The 26264-nt window shown below is 46.0% G+C and overlaps 2 protein-coding genes across 2 annotated transcripts in view; one reads left to right on the top strand and one right to left on the bottom strand.

The window, feature by feature from the left end:
- LOC126568277 (armadillo segment polarity protein) overlaps positions 1 to 26264 on the top strand; it is a 369973-nt gene that overhangs the window by 136832 nt on the left and 206877 nt on the right. The gene's annotated exons all lie outside the window — the stretch shown is intronic.
- LOC126558075 (uncharacterized) lies at positions 6131 to 25500 on the bottom strand. Its single transcript, XM_050214022.1, has 6 exons — positions 25417 to 25500; positions 17409 to 17551; positions 9582 to 10082; positions 9386 to 9515; positions 8220 to 8363; positions 6131 to 6438 (listed from the first exon to the last, which is right to left on the bottom strand). Exons 1-6 carry the CDS (start codon positions 25472 to 25474, stop codon positions 6161 to 6163), a joined length of 1254 nt encoding a protein of 417 aa, XP_050069979.1. The 5' UTR covers positions 25475 to 25500; the 3' UTR covers positions 6131 to 6160.

Genomic DNA, 26264 nt, shown 5'->3' with positions numbered 1-26264 from the left:
GTAGATTTTACTCACTAAAGGTTCGACCGTTAGGTTTTATTTTTTACGTGTATAAGGTAAAGCTTTCTGGAACGGTTTCCATTTTGTTTTAGAATAGTTTCGAATAGTGAGTAGTGAGTAGAAGTGAGACTGTGTGCGTGTGAAGGCGTGCCATCCCCGTTTACTGAGGGGAGGGAGGCACCACTAGCGAACTATGCCATTAGGTACTAATCGATCGAAATAATGTGTAGTAAAAATTGGTTCGCAAAGGCGAAAAAGGTGTGTGTGTGTGTTGAATTACTAAAGTCAATCGTCTGCCAAGCCAAGACGAACGGTGTATAAATGTGTCACTTCCACAGCTTCAATGGCTTCCAATTTGGTTGTCGTTCTGAATAGTTTATGGATTTTGAATCTCTGGTGAGGAACCAACCGGAAGCCTTCGCGGTATCAACTCCAGTGACAGCAGCCACTAGCTAGCTAGCAAGAAAGATGGGTTAGAAAATCTCGCTTGTCTCTGACAAACCTAGAGGGGGGGAGGGGGGTGTTGGGAGAAAGAAAAATGAGACAGGAGAATTGGCCCACCACCAGGAACCAACGTACCAAAACATTTTTTTGGTAGCAGTATTTTCCCGGCAGTAACGAGCGGAAGAAAAGAAATCACAGTTAGTGTAGAACGGTATTGCGGGTTGAAGGTGGTTTACGGGGTTGAAGAGTTCAGGAATCAGCGTTAGCACGGGTGGAACAGGAGAGAGAGAAAGAGAGAGAAAGAGAGAGAGAGAGAGAGAGAGAGAGAGAGAGAGAGAGAGAGAGAGAGAGAGAGAGAGAGAGAGAAAGAGATTTTGTGTTGACGCGTAGACGTCAAGAGAGATACTAGACATTAAAATAGTTTCGTCAAGTTGTATAGTGAGAATCGAGAGTATGAGTAGTGCAGATAGGGTCTCTCGATGGTAGGGCCCCTCACAAAAGGGCCAGGATTAGAAAATAAAGCCCTCCTTACAGTTTGGCACCACGCAAATATCACCTTAATTTTTTTGACACACAAAATCGATCCGAAATTTGCGCGGAGCTGCTCACGATCCTGGTCACGGCACCCTATCTGCACTACCCATACGCTCGCTTCTCACTAACTTCTCACTATTCAACATCGACGAAACTAGTTTAACGTCAAGTATCTTTCTTGACTTCTGCGCGCCAACACAGAGAGAAAAAGAGATGAAGCAAAACGGTAACATGACCATTGCGGCAGATAATACGGAGTATAGTGGTAGAAAAGAGTGCCCAAAAGAAGAAGAAAATCGGAGAAGTAGCATAAGAAGAAGAAGTAGAAGAAAAACGATTATTTGAAAAAATTGTGGAGCCAAGAAACTTGAGCAGAAGAGAAGCAGAATTTTTTTGTTGTTGCATGAAATGTGGTGGAATGAGAAAAATAGGTGGAACGCTTGAGTAATATTGTGAGCGAAAAGTACAACTGATAGCAATCAAACAGTCATTTCAGATACGGCAGTTGAGAGGTGGTGTAAGCTTAAGTAACTGAGATGAAGCAAACGAAAACTGAAGAAGATTTGAAGTCGATTCGTTCGTAGTGCGAACCCATTCTTGCATTCATTCAAGGTTCATGTAGTGTGCTTGGTGGCGGATTGTGGTAAGTATTTGTGGGCTGTAATCATGCTGCAACAGTGAGATGTGAGAATATATATATATGCGAGCACCGGAGCACGCTCGATGACCACCTGTAGGGAAAGTACAAGATGTTGGGTTCATTTTTCCGGCAGATGGCGTGCGACAATGTCACGCTGGAAACGCCTGGTGTAAGTGAATGTTGGTGAGCACGTTTTTGGGGGTTTGAATGGGTATCCAGGTGTATCGTACAGTACGGAAGAGTGTGATAAACTGAAGTAACCGTACCGCCGCCTTCGTTCTGCACTATTGCGAGTTGGGCGAGAAAGATAGTAGGCGTAGGTAAGCGTCGGGTTGTTGTTTGCGATGCATATAAGTATATTTTTGGGTTTTAGTTTATGCGCTCAGTTCTATCCAGTAGTCCATGCATTTTGCTCTCTCAGTCTCAGTCCCTTGCTGTTGTTTTTTTTTCTATACATAAAATCGTTCCTCCTCCATTAGATCTCTCCTTTTCTCTTCCTCTCTCTCTCTCTCTCTTTCTGCGTGTATATCTTCTTTAAGATCACTTGTTTTGCCGGAGGAATTTGCTCGCTATTTGCAGTAGTTTTTTGTCAAGCTTCTTCGGCCGAATTAATGTCACACTTACATTCTCTCGGTGCATATGAGCCCACAGAGCAAGCATTCAAAACAAGGTCGCGCCGGACACTAAGAATCAGGGGTGTCAAGTCGCTGAAGTGTGTGGTAGTGAGGTGTGGTGGTGTGTTTGGGTGCATGAATTGCTCAGGCATTTGAATCTAGACATTGAGGCGCGCCCTATCTATCGCTCGCAGTACAAAAATCCAGGTCTATTCGGTCTATTTATAGTAGAGTAGCTTTACTTTGCAAAATCTGACACAGTTTTCCACACTATTTCCGTTCCAAGACTGGGCTAATTTGATAGTACCTGATATGGCTGGTATATACTGATGACTTGGGGGTTGACAGTATATCTTTGGTTCCTGCTTTAGTTTACATACTAGGAGTTACCGAACAACTACACCTAAAACCTATCCTCAGATCAAAATTCCTCTTTCTCGCTCTCTCTCTCTCTCTCTCTCTCTCTCTCTCTCTCTCTCTCTCTCTTCGTTTCTTATCATCCACCCTCTGCCTGGCATCCAGCAAAACCCTAACCTCACCGGTGACAGTAGGTGACATTAAAATATTCTGATAGTAGCAGTAGTCGTAGTCGCCGCATTACTTACGAGCTGTAGTAGAGATGAGTGACAGCTGGGGATGGCCTCCACAAACATGGCTCCCTCAAAGATATTAACTGTAGCAGTGTATGGTACGGGTGTCTGGGTGTTTGTGTGTGTTCCTGACCAACTCTCCTGCCGAATCCTACCGTTGCAAGTCTTTTCCTGGCCATCCAATAATAGCTGTCCGGCTGATGTTTGGAGTCATCACTGTACAAGCCTAACAAAATGGCTCGAAACCAGGATGGCAGGAGCAGAATCCGACTACAACGATGGCAATCAGGGGGAGGTGTAAGCTGATGACACTGACATCGAGAGTACGGCCCCGGCGTGTCTTGCCCCAAACTTGCCTCCCTTCATACAACTAATTGCTCAAATTCCACTACAGCCACTACTATTCGCTTGCGGTGTTTGTAGAGCGGTGTTGTCTGCGCCTCCAGGCCCAGCACTCTGTCTAAAGTAAGTTTGATATCAATCATTAACAACCAACCATCATGCCACCGTAACGGGCAAGCTACACGGTTCGCAAACGCTTTTTAATATAAAAAGCGTGCGTGTATCTAGGGTGCTGCAACTTTGTACAAAAACCGAAAACTGTACTGAAAACTATCGTGCGCGGTTCGACGCAACTACATCCGTTCAACTATTTGCTTGTTTACACTTTGATATCTACCGGCACTTTCCTGTATGTGTGTGTGTGTGTGTTTTTACAATGTTTTCCGTTCGATCATAAATGGTATTGAGGTTGCGCTTTACACTTTAATTTATTGTTTTAATTATTATTTTTCTCTCCCTTATATGTATATAAATATTGCAGCTCTCGAAACGTACATTTTATTTGCTTCCTTCGCTGTTTTCACTCGCACCGCACATGGACACCGTTTGCCGTGCTTCGCGTTGCGTGTTGTGAGCTACAAGTTACAACGTGTGCGTTGCAGTTTGCACACAAAAGCTTGCAAAAAAGCAAATGGCGGACGCTGGCGGGTGGCTTCACTTACACGATTATAAAGGCGGTTAAGGGATGTAATGGAGGAGTAGTCGCCACAACGTTTGTGTGGGGGTTGTGAGCGCTTCAGAGTAGTAAATAAGTCTAGAAAGCCAATAGGCAGCCCTCTAGCAGGAACGGACGTTGACGCGATTAAGAAGACGAAGAGACATTACCTGTCAAAATGACAGTCGCTAGCTAGTAAAGTGGCGAGCGCAAAGCCGTTAATAAAGGCGTCAAAACAATTGTCAAAACAGATTAATCATAGAGTAGCAATAGACGATAAGCAGCTTAGCATAATGCAAAAAGCATAGGAAGTTGTCAGACATGTAATGCGCTTCGTAATGAATTGTCTAATGTTCCAGACGGATGCTTAAACATATCAGAGAACACAGGACAACACAAATAAATAACATTTGTGAGCATGTGGACGTCAAACGCTTCAGACATCAGATAGAAGATTAAAAATTAAAACCGGTAATGTTAGAATTGTTTGTGAACTTAACCAAACCCTTGGGCACAACAGTGCAGGCAGTGTTGATCCAGCACCAACGAACCGAAGTACGAAGCAGGTCGAAGCGTCGCGATTTATCTACAAAACAGTTTCGAACAACTCGCAGGACTGGAAGAGGAAGTAACGTTCTCACTCATCTTGCAGTTTGATTGGCGCGTGCGGTGTTAATATCGCTTGCGCTTAAACTAAACGTTCGCTCTGGGTTTGTGCTGGTCTTACCAATTAATTAATTTTCCTATTTTTTTTGCTAGGGTGAAAAGCCAACATGTGTCAGTTGTGATTTTTTTTAGTTCGTCTCTTCTGTTTAATATCCGTATTTCCCTTAACTCCCTCCTGTCTAGCATGTCAATGACGGTACGATGACTTAGAATGACTACCTTAACTTAAACGCTCCTCTAGCTACAATATGTGCCCGGCAAACATTTACCCCTTCTGCAGGAATGCATGGTTAGCGTGTAATCTGAGAGGGATGTGTCGTGGGATTACATGGGATTGCTTATAACTATATCATTATCATTTTCACTCATTGGTTTGCCTAAGTGTTAAGCGTAACGAGGATAGGAGTGAGCCTCCCCCTTTTTTTCAGTACGCCGGAGACTCACTATTTGCAAGCGCGATAGTTCACTGGGTTTGACAATTACAAAGGCGCCGGCTCCTTTCATGACACTTATTATTGTTTCAACGATCACTTCACAATCCTCGGATATTTGCTGGAATGGAGCTGCCTTTTTGTATTGCCCCTCTTAGCATCCGTTTCACTGTAACCGAACTGGTGCTAGGGAAATCCGTCCACCGCATCGTAAAGGATTCTAGGGCTAGTTTATGACAGCAGCGCCATCATAGTAAGCGCCGATAATTGCGAGGACTTGCGCGTATCACCTCTTCCTTTTATTATTCAGTCAATGTTGGTAGTACCAAGCGTAAAGTAACGTCTCCACTAGCTAGGAGGAGGCATATAACACTCGTTTCCAATATCGACCATCCACAATTTCCAAGACAAAACAAAAAACAAAAATTCCTTCAAGATGGCCGGAACTGTTGGTGAGCGTGACCAAAAAAAAAAACGAGCAAAACGTGCTCTACACAACCACAAAGTGCCATTGATGCATTACTTATTGGTGGTGTTGATCGTTTGAAAAAAGCTTAAGCTCTCTTATTTTTTTTCCTTTCACGTATGTCATTTGTCACTTTTAACTGCACCCAATAAAGATAGGAATCGGAATGGGAAGGGGGGGGGGGGGGGGGGGTCTCACAAAACACAGTACACGCAGAGAAAGGAAGGAAAGGCACGTCAAAACTCGAAATTAAACTGACACTGGCTTTGCGTACTGAGAGGCACACAGTGTCTCTACTGCCAGCGCCATCTGTGGGAAACCTTCCCTAACCATTATGATCGTGGATTAGAGAGGGAGCGAGGGATACTAATACGGAGTAGTAGTAGCGCATCGAAGCAGCATACGATTCGTGATGCGAGGCGTCTCTGAATGTGTGTGTGTGTGAGAAAGAAATACTGAGAGAGAGAGAGAGGGGGACAGTATTCCTCCACTTAGTTTGCTCAGTAATTGCTAGACTGACATTGCAAAACCTGTCTCCTCCGTTTACCCTACATTACACTTGATTAGAGTGTGAGTGTGAGTGTAAGTGTGAATGTAAGTATACATGCGTTTGTGTGTGTGTATGCGCACGTTCGGTTAAGTACACTGTGGCTTGTACAAGCGTGTCCGAAGCTGCTGCCAATTCGATGCGGCAACTAACGGCAGGCGGGGTGAGAAAAAAGGAATGGCGGCAAACGCTCGCTCAATAGTACACGGAGTCCTCCGGGAATACTTTCACTCAAATCCGCTTTATCGTGTTGCCGGTGAAGAAGATTGACATCCGCCGGCTGAACGTCATCGGTTCCTCCTCGTCGTCGTCGTCCTCGTCGTCCTCGTCATCGTCATCGGCCGGCCCGGTGCCGTGCCCATTCATCCGGTAGCGATTGTACGGCAGGGTGCGCGGTATCGGTGGCGAGAGCGGATTCTGACCCTGGTCGTCCGAGTCGCAGAAGCCCGGATTCAGGATAATGTTCGGTACCAGCTCGAGACTGTCCAGCTCCTCGTCCTTATCGTTGGCTGTTTTGGACGCAGTTGGCGTGAGCGTCACAACGGAAATTCACGGCATGCACGCAACGGTTTGTTGTGGGTTGGTGTGGGGTTTTTACGTAATTGTTTACAGTTTATCGTTCAGGTACACACGGTTTTTAGTACGCGAGGGGGGTTAATTTGTTGTTATTGTTGTGGTGAGATTAAAGGAAATGTGAGAGGGGAAAAAACCATGTTAGAGAGAAAGAGAGAGAGAGAGAGATACAGAGCGTGAGAGAAGGGCGAGTTAAGTGTACGCCACCATGGCGACATCTAGCGGCAATGGGATTACTGTTTGTTTGCGGTTTTATTGAGGCTTGTGGGAGAGTTTTTGTGAGTGTGTGTGTGTGCGTTTGAGGATTTTGGCTAAATGGTACGCAGGTAGGCTTTTAAATTACTATATATTCTAGCACACAGTAAAACGCTAGCCACTAGAATATTGAAAACAAAGAACGGGACGCGGAAACAAAAACAAAACCAATCGGGAACAACTCTAGGAAACTAGGCCGAACGAGCTTGAAGACACAAATAACGTACTGCAACCAACAACAGAACAGCAAACATCAACAAGGCACATTTATTGCAACGCACGTGTTTGCGGTGCGGTGCGGAATGGGCGGGCTGCAAGCGCCTGCAAGTAGGCTGCTGGCACTGTCCTCCAATCGTGAGCCATTTGTGGTGAGATTTCCCCGTTTGTACACGCCTCACAGAGATTCACTTTCTTTGCCCCTGGTGTTTTATTTTTCGGATCACTTGCGGTATTGTATCTTTGGTGATCTAGCGTTCGGTGCATCGCAAAACAAATAACAGCGTAACAAAACCGACAACAGAACGAAGGGAAAAAAATACATACAAAACTATACAAACTGGTGAAAAGCGCATGGGTACGAACATAAAACCACGGTACATGGTGAAAACGGAAACAAAAACAGTTACTGTGGCTGGTTTTTTTTTTGTTCTTTTTTTCCTCTCATTTGTTTCTGATTTTTTGGAGTATCGAGAAGCCATGTAACAGTATCGATAAAACTAAAACATATAATGTGTCACTACTAGCTACGCCACTGACACTGGGTGAAACGCACTAACGCACTAAACGAACTGGTTGAACGTAAATACACTCATAGCTAAGTGGGCAACAGTAACGCATCGAGAAGACTAAACGCGGTCTGTCAGATTGGTCTTTGAGAGTATACGTGTGTGAGAAAGTGTGTGGTTTGAGAGAGCGAGAGCGAAGCGAGAGAGAGAGAGAGAGAGAGAGAGAGAGAGAGAGAGAGAGAGAGAGAGAGAAAGAGTGGTTGGCTCTTGTGCTTCAGTTTGACTTTTTCACTCAGCACAGGTGGGGTTGCACTACACGAACACGAAATTTTAGCTACGGTGTAGACAGAGCAAGAATACGAAGCAAACTTCCATGCCATGCCACTACATACGAGAGGCCTAAGTAGGTGGAACAAAAATTTTTGAAAAAAAAAAAACAAAACAAAACAAACAGTCACTTAAATATCTACAGCAGCGGCTACCGAGTCAGGCACTCATCAGATCGGGGTGTGATAGCCGAGCTTCTACGCTACAGAAAGATTTATAATACGAGCTAACGAACAGACCGAATGTTGAAGAACAGAACAAAAATCCAACAACGAAAACACAAAATGCTACAGCCCTAGGCTTACGGCGTGTGCCGGATGTGGGAGTTGGATTGGATAGCTACGGGAGAGACGTGACGGCGCACAGGGGAGGTGGTGTTAGGCAGCGGTGGGTAAAATCATTTGTACTACCGGCTGGTTCGCGGCACTCCTTGTACAGCACGATGCAGGTACCGAGCGACAGGATGACCAGCGTACCCATCACGATGCCGACGGCCGCTATCCAGACACGGGTGTCGAAATTCTTCGCATCGATCATGATCCGCCGGACGAGGTCTGTAGTGGTTAGTGGGGGGAGGGGGTGTGGGGGGGGGGGTGTGGATGTGTGTAATGGGGAAAAATAAAGTTATCGTAAGAAGCTAGTCAATGCTTCATAAATATCGTTGACAGGTATTAGCTGCGTAAATAGGTAAAAATAATGGTTATCGCTTTCTTTTTTGTTACTGTGTCTGTTTATACACATATTGGGTTCACAAGTATGTTGACAGCGTTTTAAAAAACGTGAGGACCCATTACGGACAGAACCATTGCATCAAAGGGATCAGGATCTCACAGATCATATTCATTCGTTTCGGACACTGAAGATAAGAAGAGCCTCGGAAAGCTGAAGCCTTTTAAAGTTCGAGTTTTGCAAGGACTGTTCAGTGAGAGGATCCGTGCTTGCTTTCTTTCTGGCATTGTTATTCATTTGCGATGTTGTAGGGCGACCCATAATGATCCAGAGCGAAACATTCCCTTCTGTACCCGTCCCCCCGTCTCCCCCCCCCCCCTCCAAGTAAGGACTTGACTATCCAACTACGTGGTATAAACAAGTCTAGTATTCCTCTTCGATGACCGGCTTTGACCTTAGAAAATCCTTAAGCCGAGAAGAAGAATATCAGGTCATATGTTTTAGATCCGATCAAGATCTATTTGGAGAATAATGGATAAAAATTGAACGCTCAAATGTTTCCATTTGAGCTCGCAAGACGAAACCTCTTTCGTTTTTGAATACATATTTTGGAAAAAAAGTTGGAAAAATAGAGGAAAAGTTGAAGCATTCAGAGAATACTTCTTTAAACGAAATGTCTGACGTCATTTTGCACAACACAGTGTTGATCGAGTGCTTCCAAGTGAACGTCAATTTAATGGGCAGAGCCCATTAAACATTGCAATGGTCAGCCGGGGAAACGCGTCGATAACTTATACTTATGAGCCCAATATTTTAGATAGGAAAACATCTTTCTACAAAAAAAAAGAGCTGCTACCTAGTATCTTCCCTGTCTAGCATTGTGGTCAAATAAAAACAAGCTACTTACCTTTCTCCTCCATGCGAGGCTGCGTGGTCGCTAGTATGGTCACGATCTCACCCGCCCCGAGCTGGTTGTTGCCCCAGATCCGGAACTCGTACGTCGTGTTCGGGATGAGATGATAGATTTCGAGTTGCCGCTGCAGTAAAAACGTTGAAATTGAACATTATTCGAGGCGTTCCACCCTTTACGCTTCCCCTCTTACCGCGTTCGGGCTAATATGGCGCGGATCAATCGTCTCCCAAGGCAGCTCCGGTTCGTCGATAGTTTCGCGCATCTTGCGCATTTCGGCGGTAAAGTCGCGTATCGCGTACCCGCCGGTCCGGTTCGGCATCACCTCCCACACCAGCACCGCTATGATGGTGGACGCACGGACGTAAAAGTTGGACACGGCCAGCGGTGGTGTCCGCACCTTTACGTTCACCTTGAGCAGCTCGACAAAGTGTTCCTCTACGGTGGCCGCCGCTGACGACGATCCGTCCACGTCCTCACCGCCGTACGGTTCGGTGGTGGCATTTTCATACCCAGCACTCGTATCGCTTGACTCGTACGCAGCCGCATTGGTGCTGGTGTCGTTCGTGGAGGACATGTCCGCATCCGGTTCCTCCAGTACGGCAACGGTCGTGAGGGTTGGTATCGCTGCGGAACAGGTGTACCGGCCACCGTCCTTCGCGGTCAGGTTGGTCAATACGAGCGAACCGTCCAGCTGCATTGGAGTGTATTTGAAGAAAAAGCGCACGGCAAAGTACAGCAATCATTAAATCACAGCAAACGAGACACTGTTGACTGTACGGCAAATGCACCTTGATCCCACGAACGGTGCGAAATCGTTTGGAAATATTTCAAACAAAATGTGATACGTTTCTCTTTCACTAAGCCCCCGGCTAAGCTCCAGTGCAAACATGTACGCTACACGCGATCCCACAAAGCTCCAAACCGTTCAGGTGCGCTTTTTTCCATCCTCATTCGTTTGAAGCTAACGTGCACTTGGCACTTGACCGTACTTTTACGTGGCAAGAAAATCAATCACCCTCACAACGAGCCAGATTTTATGACGGGTTTCTGTGGGAGGTTATTTATAAGTGTACCTGCTAACCTGGCCAGCCCTCTCTTTCAGTCGGTGAGCGCGTTTAGGCGAAGGTGATTGATTCGTTGGGTTGAGATTGTAATAATGTTGTGGTACTTTCTTCCCAACCTGGCTATTTATCTTATTGCAAACTTTCAGCTCCGAACTACGGTAGCTTATAGCAATGAGTGCAAAATGTTTGTGTGCGGTAATCATGTCAGCATTTAAATTTGACATATTTACGATTGTGCCTGGTAGCTTCCGAGCAATGGAGTCGCCTGGTAGCTTTCGAGCGATGGAGTCGCCTGGTAGCTTTCGAGCGATGGAGTCGCCTGGTAGCTTTCGAGTAATGGAGACGCCTGGTTATTGCGTGCACATTGCAGAGGAAAACAAGAAATTCTTCCTCCTGTAATCTCCACTGCACGACACACGCCAGTACAGATGTGATGCTTTGACATGCTATTCTTGTCTGTTCAATCAACAGGAAACACTCTGTCTATCTGCTTCTGGGTTGTTATTATTAATCTTTTTTTTTTAAATCTAATGGCACGGCATAACACATCATGGGTATACTTCCTTAACGACCAATTTTTCATCTATAAATCCAAGATGATTTTGTTCTCTATAACAGCATGTCAGATAAAACAACACATACAAGACAGAGACCGCAAAAAAAGTTAGCTCATGCTAAGGATACTGGAATGAAGCCAACTATCTTTAAGCTCTCCGGTTAGCCAACCATTACTGATTTGGATCGGATAGGTACGCTGGTACGCTCGGGTCAACTGAACTGGGCGAATGGTTCACAGCTTCCAGTGTCAGGTCAGTGTCTTCTCTTTTAAGTGTTCATGCTTTAAAGCATTCAACCACAATTAATGTGAGCTGACAGAGCTGTTTCTAAAAAAAAAACTCACACATACACACACTTAGAACCCTCTGTTGCCTCACACTCTTGGATTAAAAATAAATCTGCAGCTGGATCGCTTTTTATCGCCACACTCTCCCATCGCTAATTGGATGAATGCTTCCAGATAAAGCAGGAGCCAGTTAGAAAAGGACTTCCCACAAATTTCTGAAAGCTATTTATGGGATCGCAAGAAGAAGGGGAAGAGCACAGCTGACAGATAGTGAGTCGAATGCTGTACAGTGCGCTTTCCGTTTGATCTCAACCGGAACCTACTGGGAAACAACTCAAGAGCCTCAAAGAGCGTATCGACAGTTGTAAGAAATCGAAGTTGCCGAGAGCAGCTGAGAAACCCACCCTCCCCGCAGTAAGGAAAGGAAGGAGAAGCATTTTTATGGAGGTTATAAGCAACTCTCTACAGGAGCGAAAAAATAAAAACACTTCATCTTAAAGCGCACCATCGACCAGCCATGGTTGGTAAAATTGTTGAAATCAATCAATCGCTCAACTTGCTAGCGCCCTATTCACAGCGGTGCAGCGGTGTTTGTGTGCCGTAACCCGTGGGAATTGGAAAAAGGCACTGATTTGCATCCGGAGTGCCGGAAATCGAAATAACAGCTTTGTTCCCTTTTTTGCTCTCGCTCTCTCTTGCCCGGCTTCGCTTCTTCATCATCACACTGCAAAATAAAACAGGGGGGAGTGTTAGAGAACCGTCCTACAGCGACAGGTGGCACAGAGCAGGACCTCTCTCCGGTTGGCATCGGACGATAAAGTGGATTTTATTTTATTTTTAAAATTTCTACTACCATGCGCTTTGGCTTCGGTTTGCAGACATACGTCGCTTGTCGGATGGAAAAGGAAGGCATGGGGAGGGATGTTAGGGATGGGATGGGATGTTAGTGAAAAGGAGGAGAGTGGTGGAGAATTGGAGTGGGGGAGAAAAAACATAAAGAAAACGGTGAATTATAAAACAACACTTCCGTTTCCACGAGCACAAGCAACAGCAGCCACTGATCTTATTGGAGCGCGGCTGTGCGCACCCGAAAAATGTACCATCTGTTTGATAGAGTGGAACGACGATACGGCGCAGATTTGATCTAGTTTGTTGGAAATTTGTGCTTCCACGTGCCTTTTACTTTCGCCGGAATTCAAGTCTCAACCATCCGGGACTTCACTGTCTGTAGAAATCCAGAGCCATGCTCCACCTTTCGGAGCATAAATTATTACCAACGGCTCGAGCGAAAAAAGAAGACAGGACAGAAGGATTTTAAAACTATCCCTAATGACAACGCCGCGGTCACAGTCGGTGCGATGAACAACAGTGGCGTGTCTTTAATTATGTACGGCACGCCGTTTCGGGCAGGGCTTTCTATTTACTTTCACGCTTTTATGAGTGCCGGCGGCACCCGGAAGCTTCCATTGTTCCTCGGACTGGCTTGCCAAACACAAACACAAAGCCATCCCTTCCACCCCCCCCCCCTCTCTTCTCTGCTTTTCCGACCGTCGTTTATGCTTTCTCTTCAAACGCGACCGGTAGCCGGTAAAATAAAGCAAAGCCCTTCTGGTCACCGCCGGCGCAAGCATCGACGGAGAGCGAGCGCGAGAAAACAAAAAAGCATTATCTTTTTATTGGTAGCCGGTGGGAAAATCCCACGATTTTGAGGTTTTGAGGAAGGGGATTTGGGCGGGGGGGGGGGGGGAGTTGTCAAGAGAGAAAAATAAAAACCAAGGCTCCAGACCCCGACCAGGGTACCATCCGTTCGTGGATCGATCCTGCTGACAAGCGGTTTGGTGCGATTGAGAGTGACGTTGATGTGTGTGCAGGTGCTGTATGTGTGTTCCATTTTCATTCTTTCCATACGTTTTGCTGTTCGGTTTCCTTCTACCGAAACAAATCCTCACTTTTACATGTAAAATGTCTTCGAATAAGTGAGATAAATGAAAGGATATTATTTATTTCACCGGATCCTTTACTTAAAAGCATTCTTCGCTGTGTCTGTGCCACTTTCCCTTCTTGCCAACGCAGTCACCCAAGTAACAATGATCATCCTTTTGCGGCAAGGAGTTTGCAAAGCTTTTGCTTTTTGGCAAGTGGTTTGCGGAACGATTCGTTAATTGCGAGGATGTGCTACGTCGGATGATTGGCAAATTGATGACGCTGGCACGATAAATCCTTAGGACACCTCGACGAGTTATATGGTCGTTGGAGTCTGAGCCAACCAACTGTCCTTGTGCAAAGGGGGCAAACCAAACCAAAGTGTTTGCTTCGGCCGTAATGGAACGCCATTTTTATTACCCCGATTATTCAAGGACTGCTTAATGACTTTGCTTGATCTGCCATTGTTATGTCCGACCGCTATTTTGTTTTCTTTCCACTTCCCCTTCCCCCGCGTTCAAGTCAACACCAAACACAGTTTCGGAGGATTTATCTCAAGTGAACTAGCGGGCGCGCTAGTTATGTCACGTTGTCAAGGCTATTCGCTTCTTCCCTCGATAAGTATATTGCGTTGTCACGAGAGGGCGGTTGGAGTGTTGCGCTTATTCCACCACTCTAGAGACGTCCGAATAAATTATAATAATAAAGATGAGCTAAACTTCCAGTGCGATGAGGCGGCAAAGACAAGCTGACGTTAGCCCACGCCACAAAGTCTTCACCCTTTTCCCGAATTCGAGCTTATACGAGTTGGCAACTACCGTTGCGCGTGCACAGCGCTCGTAAGCAGCCATAATGAGAGCAATGATTTAGCGAAATGACGTACGAGAAGCCACAAATTGCTTCAAATGTCCCTGCCAGTAAGGACGCAAGCTGGACGACAGCGTCCCAAATTTGCCTCAAACTTGCTTCAAACTTCGTTGCGTTCGGAGCATCCTCAAAACTCGAAAGTCAACCCAGCGGGAGTTGAGATACGGGAGTCAAAGTTTCGCGATCGATCGTCACCACACGACACGCATGAAGGCGAACCGGAGGGCGCCATTTGTTTGTACCGTTGGGTGGTAGACGCATATATAGCTGGGCGGGGATTAAAGGCGAAGATGCTTTGTGTGCCGTGCTTGTGGTTAATTAAAATTTAGCAACACATGCGCCAATATCAGCCCCATACACAAAAAACCTCGGGCAAAATAGGGATGGCAATGGGAGTTTGGGACCGTGGTGAGAATCATTCCTACCTTTGAGGGTTTCTTTGGTGAGTAAAGAATGGAGGTAAAGAAAGAGAGAAGCGATATAATGAAATCTCGAGATGCTTTGCTCGACAGTGGAGGACTAATAAAACACATTTCGTTTCGTTTGAGGAAAGGCGCTGGAAAGGGGCGAGAGAAAAAGAGGTGGCGTTGTGGCAGAGGTTACCCAACGATGGCAAACGTGCTGGCTTAGCAAAATCTGCGTAAGCTCACGCAAAATATTACTCACCCGATCGGCAAGTGGGCCCGCTGAATTCCCTCGCATTCTCGCTTTGCAGAAGGAACAGCTTTACGAGCACTACTTCAAACATTTATTATTTTCAGACGAACCAACACATCAGCAATGCACAGCGTAAATAGTAAAGGGAAGGTGCTCACGTTTGCGTTGATATTTGTGGCCGCCAACTATCGACCGAACCGAAGGAGATGGTGGTCAAAACTACTATTTTCAACACAAATCAATCTAATAAAAAAAAAAAACAAAAGTAGAGGAAGAAATGTTCACAAAAGACCGATAGCATAATATTGTTTTTACTAAAAATAAGGAATAAAAATTCTTGCGGCCTTACAAATGGCCTAACAAGCTGTCATAAATCGGGCGGGAGAAAATCAATGCTCTCAATAAAAAATCCGATGCCGACTGACACAGTCAGTCAAACCCCGAATGAGGCAAGTTAAAAAATATGGGCAACCAGTCGAAACTAAGACGGTAAACCCTGTATGTAACTCTTCCACTCTTCCTCCCTCCCTCCCTCCCTCTCTCTCTCTCTCTCTCTCTCTCTCTCTCTCTCTTTCTCTCTCTCTCTCTTTGTCTCTCTTAAAGACTATTTTTGTAAATTTTGTGAGAAACAACGGCTACCTCGGTAAGTTCCCTACTAGAATGTACAAGATTTTGATCAATCTTCGTAAAGCTCTTTGGATTTTTGGCAAGGACCTTTCCAGAAAAACTATTAATGCAGCTGATTGTGGCCAACATATATTGCTGCCATTCACTGTTGAACAAGCGTTGAATTTAAAGGCTTTTAGTGAAGAAAAATAAAATTCATACACAATTACATCATCATGTAAACGAACGAATCAATCAAACGTTCAAATTTTGACCACCATCTTCTGTCGGCCGTTATCGTAGTGCGCATTTGCAAACGTAATCGCACGGTATGGTAGGTGACCCGCAAACACATCACATCGCCACACAGTGGTTTCATTAAGATCGCTCCACCACGCTTCTAACCCATCGGGTGCCATTATGAGCAAAACCGAAAGCGAAACGTATAAAAATTAGCAGCTTGCGGATAATGCTTTTCACAATGAAAGTCATTCCCAATTCCCAAGAAAGGGGGTGTGGATAGCAAAAAAAAAAAGAAGGAGAAAATGTCCCGACCTCACCAGAACAAAGCACTGTTGGGGAATTTTAAATGGAATGAGTGCGGTAAGGTGCGGTGAAGTGTCTCCACTTTCTCCGGACATGGTACGCTTTTCTTCAAAGCTCTTACGGCACACACGATGATACAAATTCATTAGCGCGAAAGCATGGCGTCAGTACACTCATTCGCAGCTAACCACCAACCCTCCCGGGGGGTGATATTCCGCCAGCAATGATGTGGGTTTTTCTGGTGGATGAAAGGGTTCCCGTATCAAAGCATCACCTTTTACCCAGCAACAGGCTGCAGGAAGATGCTGCTGCTCGGGCAAGACAGTTTTCCTTGGGTAAGATTTTCTTTTGTTTTGTCGCACTTTTCGTGTACAGTTGTTTTGAAATTCTCGCCAGCAAACAATGTGCACAATTGCGAGGTTTGCCAGGGATGGTTTCCTTGTCGGTGATACTGTCTCACCCACTCCTCACCTGTTAGCAAGCAAATCACAAGCAAACGGAGACAAAGAACCACCCTTAGGGCAATAATAGAGCAACGCGTACAGCATATGCCAACAACGGGTAGCAACGGTTCCATTGTTTGTGAATACCATCCCGAATTCTGTGGCCCACATTGCGTCAAGACGCATCAACGCTACGCACACTTCAATATTGCGGTCCCGCAGGCTTTCGCAGGCGTTCGTCCGGTGCCGTGACCAGGAACGTGCGCCTAATAGCAGTGCCTTCTTTTCTATAGACCATTGACATCTTATTTATGTGTGTGGTTTTGTTGTTGTTTTGATGGCCTGTCTGAACCGAGGGATAGTTTCTAACCATCCCGACATGTGACCTATTGACGCCGGACCAACCACCGTCCCCCCTTAGGGGGTGTTTCTGGAGCGAACTTGGTTGGAAAGTTTTTACCGTAGGAGCTCCAACCAGGCGCTAGCTTGACTGTCACAGGCACCGGCACCAATGTCCGGTGGTATCCACTTTCATGATAAAAACTTTCACCGATGGTGAAAGCCTTACGACAGGTAAAACCCAGTTCTCTGTTTGGCTTCCTTGTGTGTTTGCTAATGCGGTTGCCAACGTTAAAAAGCCTCGTTCCGGTAGCCTGCCGTGCAAGTTAACCCGAAGGGGCAGAAAACAAAAGCGAACTGTCGGAGGTTTTACTCCCGGCTGGATGGCACATATATTGGGAGGGGCGAGTGGTCGCTAGGGTATCTTCTTCCCAAGGGTTACACCCCGGCTAACCTTATGGAGCTTCTTGCGTTGGCACGAGACGGGTCGAGTATCGAGTTTTGGGTCGGAAAACTTTCAGTTGGTAGCAACGAAGTAAGCACCACTGAGTGGCACGATACTCGTCGAATGACATTTTACCAGAGCGCCGCTCTAGGAGCTTCACGCCCCTAAACAACGGGTCTTGCTGGTGATAAGCCTATATGGATCATGTTGATTGAATTTAGTGACAGCGTGGTTCCTTCCCTTTTTGTCAGGAAGTTCCTGCCATTGCCATGAGGTGACTTACCTGGAACTGTCGCACGTCCTCCCGGCGACCCTCCCGTACCCATCGTACCGGATGTTTGGAGTCGCAGCGCAACGTCAAGTTACGGCCCTGGTCCACAACATACTCCTCGAAGATGACACCGAATGGCCGCGTGACGTAGATCACTTTATAAGGAAAAAAGGAAAGAAAATAGCACGCAAATTATTAGTCATGAATTCTGAGAACGTCCGTATTAGTACGCACACACAAACAGAGAAGCAGTCAAATCAATCCAACGGCCACCATAAAATTCAACCCCTACGCAGGACCTGAATCGAATCAATAATCAATCGTCAATTTAACACTCTCTACCCTTTGCTGCGTTTGTTTATTGATGCATTGAAGTTGAATCAAGAAAGGAGGTCACCAACGGACGGCATGGAAGCAAAAAGGAGCGAGAAATAAATTTCCAACATTCCAGCAAAGTTGAAAAAAGGTCCTCGGGCTCTCGTCCTGTCGAGTATGAGTTCTTCACGGCTGTAAAGCAGGTCGAAAATAAGCTTTTTGCGATACTGCATGTGTTAGGAGGGCTCTGTAAACCTTCCATAACTTCACGATTGAGGCTCCATTCTGAGCTCTTACAAGGTAATCTATATGTTTGTCTGTGTATGTGGAGGCTCAATTATTAATTCTCTCCTCTTTTTTTTTTTTTAATTTGTGTCTCCGTTCTAGCTATTCATATCGAAACCTGCCTGAAAGGGATGCAACTTCTCAATACGTCCAGTTACCAGTAGATCATCCAACGGACAGGAATCGATAGCGACTGAGCAGAACAAAATGGCCCCTTTTTTAATGCCCAGGACCTATTGGAAGGATGACCCGCTGACGAGGTGTAATAAAAACTGTACCCACCGCCACACACCGTCAGCACGCCCCCCCCCCCCCCCTCCTTGCTCCCCAAAACCTGTGTACGAAAGAGTTGAAAAACTATGCTTTTAATATCTGGACCAGCCCCTGTTCCCCTTGTTTGTCTTCACCATCCCCGCCTGCTAGGTTCAACGGTACGAGGGTAAATATTCTGAAATGCCAACCAACCAGCAACTCAAGCAACTCGCTAGAGAGAATGGCCTATAGGGCGAGTACGGGCGGGCTGGGAACGTTAGAACGTAGGCAGGACACAGAATCGAATTAAAACTGGCCCGGCAAAGAACCGAACAATTGGATTAAGGTCCCGGCTAAACAGGAAGCACCAGCGGGATAGTACATTTTAAAACGCATACTTTCGTGAGCTTCGGTGCCACCTTCACTCTGTCCCTCTCTCCTTTCCCGCTCTCACCCCTTCCCTTCCCTTATTTCCCTAAACTGGGAGCGTTGTTTGGCGAATAAATTAGCAAACACGAACCCATAATCCACTGGGGCTCTGGGCCCGGAAACCAGGAACTGTGCGCGTACACAGGGCTGGCTACCCTCCCAACGTCCAAAATATCGATCTGCCGAACTCCGGTTCCAGCTGCTTACACAAACACACCAAAACGATGGCCCCCCGAAACCGACGGCCACAGCAGAAAATCGAAACGCAACAACGCAAAACTAAAACTAAAGCAGCAACAACAACAACAAAACCAGCAAACTATACACCAGCACACAGTTACAGCAGCAAAAAACGAAAGGAAATCAAAATGCCACCAATCCGGCGGTTAGGGGGTGGGCTCGGTAGACACCGCATGGCATTACGTAATACGTTTCGCCACGCGATGGGACGTTTTCAATTCTAGTGCAGCGATGGGATAAAGAGGGAGCAGTAAGACGTGTAGTTGAAAGGAAGGGCATTTCCTTTTAAAAAAAAAAACGCAGTGAAAAGGAACGATGAAGGTGACCATTTACACTTATTCGATAGCTTTTTTTTCATCCAACGATTGGTTCCTAACGGCACATCGTACAGTGCGAAGGTGTACAGGATTGCTTGTTGATGACTGTACACGGGTAGCCTGTAACCTTTCACCATTTGCTGGCTGTTGACTGTTGAATGCCGATTTGTAATTATTGATTTTGGGCGATTGACCAAACCGAGCGTTTGAGGTTAAACTTGAGCGATTCAATCTGCTTTTGGTCGTAAGGATGCATTTTTGGAAAGGAAAATTCCGGTGAGTGTAAAAGAAGTGGCTTCTGGGGTTGATCATTGAACATTTTAATAGCTTTCTATATAGTCTGTTATCTAGAACAACCCCCACCGGGCCGGTGGTGCAGGCGATAGCGGCACCGGTCTTCAAACGGCAGGATCTGGGGTTCAAATCCTATCCGGATCGTCCCTCCAATTATGTGCTATCGACAAGTCTAGTAAGCCATTAGATGGCCGGCGTGACCTAAGAAGATCGTTACGCCAAGACGAAGAAGAACAACGCCTAGACTTCAGTTATTCGACCTCATCATATCTTCGTCCAAAAGGGTATGGTGATTACAAATTATACGCGTAATATGAGTATTTGAGTCATTGTTGAAACGGCACGAGTCAACTTATATTATCTTTCTGCCTTTAATTTTTAGCCTCGAATGTGTGAAAGGAAAATGGAGGAGCCGAAAAAAGCCCATGACGAGCTGCATAAGCTGAGACGTCATGAGAATGCCACTGGACAGCCCACCCGATGCAGCCTTTTTCTTAGATCCCATGGATTGATTTATAGCATGACAGACTTCAAAGCTAATGTACGGTAAAGGATGCAATGGATTTGTAACCGACAACACTAGTGGTACCCCGTGAGTGGTATCACGGCATCAGCTTACTGAACTAAAGTTTTAAATTCATGGAGCAACGCCATCTTGTTTGCTGCTTTAGTTTTGCGAGCAGTACGAAACAGACCTAGCGTTTCTCCTTCGAAAAACTTTCTTCATCGACGAGTCCTCCGTGCTGGATGCAAAAGAGCGTATTTGGGACAAGGCAAATCCACACAAGGTCTACAATGTGGGTATGTATTTCTGGACCATTACTGTTTGAGTCTGTATTTTAGACCAGAAATTTCATCGATCCGTAGGTTTTCTTTGTGAAGCGGGCGAGGACTTCAACATCAACATGCTACAGGTCCAAGGGGTAACACTTTTTATGTTTTCAAGACGTTCAGACCATATCTAGCTATTTGTACCCAGCCATAGTTTTCTGCAGTTGAACTTCCCATTTATTTCTAATTTATCAACATAAACGTAGGCCCACACAAGAGAGGGTTAACGCATCCACACAACAACGTGTAGACATAATTGAGCCCAAAGCACGCAACCCTCATCATTGCTGCTTTCTTGTCTAGTTGCGATCGCTCCATTCAGCAACACTTTCATCAACAATCGGGGCCAATTCGTTTTACAACACCCGAACGCCCCCAATTTGCTGCCCGACAACTCCAATCCACTACCATTTAATTGAGAACACACTAGTCTATCTGCCGTGAACATCTTCATCATCAGCATCATCATTATCGCCATCATCCATTTAGCTTTCATCATGACGCCCCCCCAACTGTCACCGAGCGCGATTGCATCCAAGCGTCTACAGGCGTCGCACGCAAGCACAGAAGTAGGCGAACAATATGAAACAAAAACCACACTTGTACAGTTAAACAGCCAATCCTAGATCCACCTTTTGCTTCAGCTAGTTTGGCGGCACCTTATTAATCTCCGTCTACGCTGTCAAGGCTCATTTATCAGAAGAGAAAAACAATAAGCGTCGCGGAGCAAAATATATGGTTCCAAAAATAAAACCCAAAAGCTTCCCCTCCGGCTCGATAATGGACGACAGCAGGCGAGTGTCAGAAGTCACATCAGATGTGTTATTTCGGTGGCTCATTCGCTTGCTTTGTTGACGTGTGCGCTTCATTCATTTCGTCACCTTTGGTAGCGTCAAGAGGCAGAAGCAAAAACGGGGACGGGGATCAAAAAGGGAGGAGTTTTTATTGCGGTTGCGGTGCCGGATATTCTACCTTCTTCTGCTCGGTTCCTATCAGGTTGCTTTTAGCCCAACACCAATGGTCCTCGAATTTTCTTTCGATTTTCTCACATCGTTAACCTTAATCTGGAGAGTCCTTTTTTGGCTTCCGAGGTTCGTGTTGTTTTGACACTCCCGGCACAACATTATTCTGGAGCAGTAAAGGATCGGATCAGGTTGAGGCACACAGATCTACTTTTTGTTTTCCCAAACAGCAATGACGAACCCAATCAAGCGTCGAACCAATATTCTGGTCAACAGGCAGCTTGGAATAGTGGTTCGTGTGTAATAAAGTCTGTTTTTTTTTTTTGTTTCTGGCGAGACTTTTTGACACGTACGCGGTGTACAGCTTCCGATCGAGGTTCAGGTTTAGAATAGCATATGGCCAATGCAAATGAATCGATTTCCCTGCCACGTAGCGTTCAGCGTACATTATTGATGTTTTCATTTGCAGCGAGATCGTCGGAGTTTTTAATTCATTTCCCATCACCGGCCATTTTCCCGGCGATTCTCTTGCATCCTAGCCCCTATATCAACTATTCCCATTCGTTTGGTTTGTTCATTTGGAAAATAGGACAGACTTTCTCACACAGACACATACAAACAGAATCGCTTGTTGCTGCACAATGGTGCACGGGGTGGGTGTCAATGAGCTTTTCCTGTTTGGCTCTCGACCAGCGCACCGAGGGGCCAGTGACACTCCGGCAACACTGAAGTGCGACCAGATAACAAAAGGGGCTAGGCCTGGAAGCATCCAAACCCAACGTCAGGCATCACACAATTATTGAGCGCACCAATGGTAAAGGAGCTCTATTTGCGGCACAATTACCCCCCCATTGTGCTGTTGCCATTTTGTTTTTGTTGTTGTCAATGCTTTTCCTTCACTCCTTCCTAGTGCCATCAAGCAGCGCTTACATAAGCGACGGACCTGTTGCTCAAGTTGGACAGCAGCTCTGGAGAGTTAAGGATTCGAGCAGAAAAAAGGATGGCTGGATGAAAAACAAAAAGACAATAACGAACCCATCTCGAGAATGGTAATATCCTTGCTTCTACACTACTTCATCTACAGTCTCAGAAAGACGGGAAATTGTCCAATGTACTCTGTCAATCATGGCGATGGGTTAAAGCAATTGCAAAAGGTGGAAAAGGGTTCCTTAAAACTTCAACGACCCTGTCCAGAAATAATCATCACCCAAACCATTTTCCCTAGTGACAGGTACGGATTTCGCTACGCATTGCATGCGTTAATTCGTAAGCTTTCTTTCTAACCCAATTATCATTATCTTTGCATTAGCTACCGTACCAGTTGTTGGCAGTTTGGATTGTCCATTGCCAGGTCCACATCAGCACACGGATCTGTAACTGTTTCGTGGAAAATTGTCTATAATCGACGCCACGCCCGAACGATACATCGGTTCATTAAGTGGGCCCCTAGCCCCGGAACATGAGTACGAGCTACCACAAATTTCCCGAAATTTTCATCAGGCTCACTCCAACTACCGGAAGCCTGAGCATTGATAGGAAGGCACAAATTGATACTGATAACATCCTGTCAAAACTCAATGCCTGCCAACCTCCGGCGTACCGGAGCGTACACAACGCTCAGCTTAGTTAAACTAGCCTAGATTATCCCTTTGAAAAGCAAACCCCCGGGGGGTGACGCGTTTCTCGATTTCTATCCCAATTTCCAAGAAACGGTAGCGCAACCTTCCGTCAAAAGCTTCGCAACCTTTCGGAGACCGAAGGCGGGCAAACGGGCATCCTCATGGTACATCCGGGGTGGTGGGGGTGGTATATGAATGATTAATTGATCGGTGCACAGTGGTTGATAAGCAGCATTCAAAGCGGGTATAGAAGAGTGTGCATTGAATCATCCTAAACCGTGTGAGTGAATTAAGTGTGGATAATGCATATATCCACCGGGAAAGCTGCGGATATAAAGCGATACTGGGCGAAAGACACGCAGACACACTCTATAAGGTAATATTTTTTGATGAATATTGAATGTGTTCAAAGCGGATTTTATGCGAGCGTCAGGAGGAGAAGTTTGCAACAATTTTGGTAATTCTTTAACAAACAGCTTCATTCTGTCAAGCGAGCTCACTCGTGATAAGGTGACCTCTTTCATGGTCTCCCAACTAATGTGAAAAAGCTTTACGATCTCTAAGGACCCGCCGGCGATCGAATGGGGCTTACTAGACTTGATACCCCGTAGTTGGGCAGTAAAGTCCTCACACTACGGAGGAATGGTCCGGGAAAAACGCCTCGACTATTCTTGGCTAACACTCTATACTTTTAAAGCAATTGCAAGGGATGTAAATGATTTCTCTCGAGCGATCCAGTTGCAAATGCAAACAAACCAAATCTCTCTGCTGACGTAATCTTGGCCCTTTGTCCGTTTTGTGCCGTGCTGCGATCGACTCACTTCGCACTATGAAAACGACCTTGGTCCCCCCCCCCCCCTCGAGCTGGACGCGCAATCAAACGCGCATCTCCGGATCAACTTCCTTCGCTATCGCCACTCCACTGCATGTTCACCTATATCTACCGTACACACACACACACGCGCTCAACCAGAGCAACGGGCAGATGGAGATGCCTTCTCTAATGCAGCATAAATCACATCAATTTGCATGCGCAACCAAGCCAGCGCGGCTTGGATCGTGGCGTATAGATACGCAGCGATTATCTTGAACGATTCCACCAAGCTCCAAGGTCAAAACAATGAAGCGTACAAGCGAAGGAATAACATCCCCCCTCCGCTAGTCTCTCCCTCTCCCTGACAGACTCTATTTCTATGTAGCAGGGTGATGGTTGGAATGATTTAATTTGAAAATTAATTAAACAACCATAAAGCAGCGATGGAGCTCGAATTCCAACCAAACCCAAACCGGACGTTTGATCCAAGATCTTTACAATCGGCAATCGATTAGCATGTCCGTGTAGATGTGTGGTATGTAGATGTATTAACGATATCCAATTTTCGTAGGAACTGATCCAAGAGATTGTTTTTAGATATCGGAGATTTGTGGGGCAACAAACTTTTGACGATCGAAATGGAACTCGATTGATGTAAACATCAACTAAACGTTCTCGGTAGCATTCACGCATGTATGTGCAAGGGTACGAAAAAAAACACATGTGCGTATATCTGCAAATATTATGCTAAATCAATCGTGTCCCAAAAAAACAACCAGGCAATATGGTTTATTTCGAGCAGTTTTATACTACGCTAGTTGATTAGAGGTCAGCTGCTCGGGTGGTGCGCAGTGATTGATTTTCATCTCGTCGTCTACCGCGTCCTACGAATTCCCGGACATTTCCGGGAATTAATAATCACTTCCATATTTCATTCCACCCACGCATCGCATGTCCACTATGGGAAGTTAATTAAAAGCCTGTCCCGTGTACGCGTAGTTGCAATCCGCATCGACTACACGGTCTTGGCTGGCTTAGATAAATAATCGTGGCAATATATTTCATGTCTAAGGTAGAAAATGCGGTGGAAGGAGTACCGGAAGATCTATCAGGATCACAGCAAATGTCCCGTAAGGGCTCACACTTGGTGACCATTGCGTAAGAGTCCGAATTGGCTTCTGCAATGGCAACTCATTCTCCAAAAAGTTGTCTACTTCAAGCTGACTGTGTGTCCTCGTGGTCCGAAAAAAGAGGACACTTGATCATCGATCATGTCTTTCTTTGGGATAGCTGGGCAAGTGCTAGATGTGGAGATGATAACGAGGAACACACGAAGCTGCGAAGTGACGAATGATTGATTGCAAAATAAAAGACTTTAATCAAACATTCCGATGGGGCGAGATGAGTAAACGATACGCGCGCACACACACACACACACACACACACACAATACACCAAAACGAGAATGTGACATCGTGAACTCCTGGCGCGGAAGATCCTATACGAACTATTTCCACCGGACGTCACCAGACACGCGTTACGACACTTTGTGTTACGTGCTGCCGATCTCTTTCGCAAGTGACAATTCTTCAACTTGGCACACCGTCACCACCACCAACAGCAATAGAAATGGAAGCAGTAAAGTATAGTTGGGGTACTTACGGTGCATGAAAATTAAAGTATTATATAAACGGCACAGGATGCTCCTTTCGGCGAACATACTTCCATACTATTGTCGCATTTGGGATGGGTGGATGACGGCTAGATGACGACGACGTTGGGGTTGATCGTTGGCGGAGGTGAAGCTGGTTCGGCCCAAGTTGATGGCGCACTGGACTGAGGACGTCCCCGGAATCCGGATGGGATAGAAAAGTGGTTCGATTAGATGGGATGCGATCAACCACTGCACCGTGGAGTAGTGCCGCTGTTGGCAGGAACTTGTCTCGGTTGAAAGAGTAATGCGTTCGCCCGTGTTTGCACCGTGCACCACAAACACGCACCGGCGTTACATACGCCGGGTAGGCAGCACAACACCTGTCACCTAACCCTCCTAACCACACGCACGCAACTGTATCCTGGCAAAAGCACTTTTCATCTATCTCCTCCACCACCTTCAGTAATCTAAATATTTGTTTTGTTTTGTTCTTTCCTGGAGTAGTTTAGCGTCCCATAATGTCCAGATGAGAGTGTATACTACTGTTTGTCTTCACACCGGGTAAGCAAAGGAACGCACAGGTTCGCTTCGGAGTGCGTGCGTGATTTGCGTTCCTGCGACTGCTGCTGCTCCTGCGAAATGGTTTTGGTTATACAACACCAAACCCGTCCGAGACTCGTCCCGGTCGGGCTGTCGTCGTCGTCGGTGACGTTTTTCGTCCGTCGAGCGATTTCAGAATCGGAGTTCGTCGTCCGCCAACCCTTCGTGCTGGCTCTGCCTGGTATTTATACGGTGCGGTTGTATAATCTAGCTTCCCGTCCCGTCTTTGTCTGTGTCTGTGACGTGTGTGCATTTC

The sequence above is a fragment of the Anopheles maculipalpis genome, chromosome X, assembly GCF_943734695.1.
Source record: "Anopheles maculipalpis chromosome X, idAnoMacuDA_375_x, whole genome shotgun sequence".
In the NCBI taxonomy this organism is placed as follows: Eukaryota; Metazoa; Arthropoda; class Insecta; order Diptera; family Culicidae; genus Anopheles; species Anopheles maculipalpis.
The sequence above is the reverse complement of the archived record's forward strand: the minus strand, read 5'-3'. Positions and strand labels throughout refer to the sequence as shown.

Bases quoted from the DNA above. Each gene is read 5' to 3' on its own strand.
- LOC126558075 (XM_050214022.1), bottom strand. From the start codon at position 25,474: ATGTTCGCCGAAAGGAGCATCCTGTGCCGTTTATATAATACTTTAATT. The intron at 17,552-25,416 runs GTAAGTACCCCA...TTCCTTATAAAG, and splicing joins TACTTTAATTTTCATGCACC to TGATCTACGTCACGCGGCCA. The intron at 9,516-9,581 runs GTAAGAGGGGAA...TTTTTACTGCAG, and splicing joins GCCATATTAGCCCGAACGCG to CGGCAACTCGAAATCTATCA.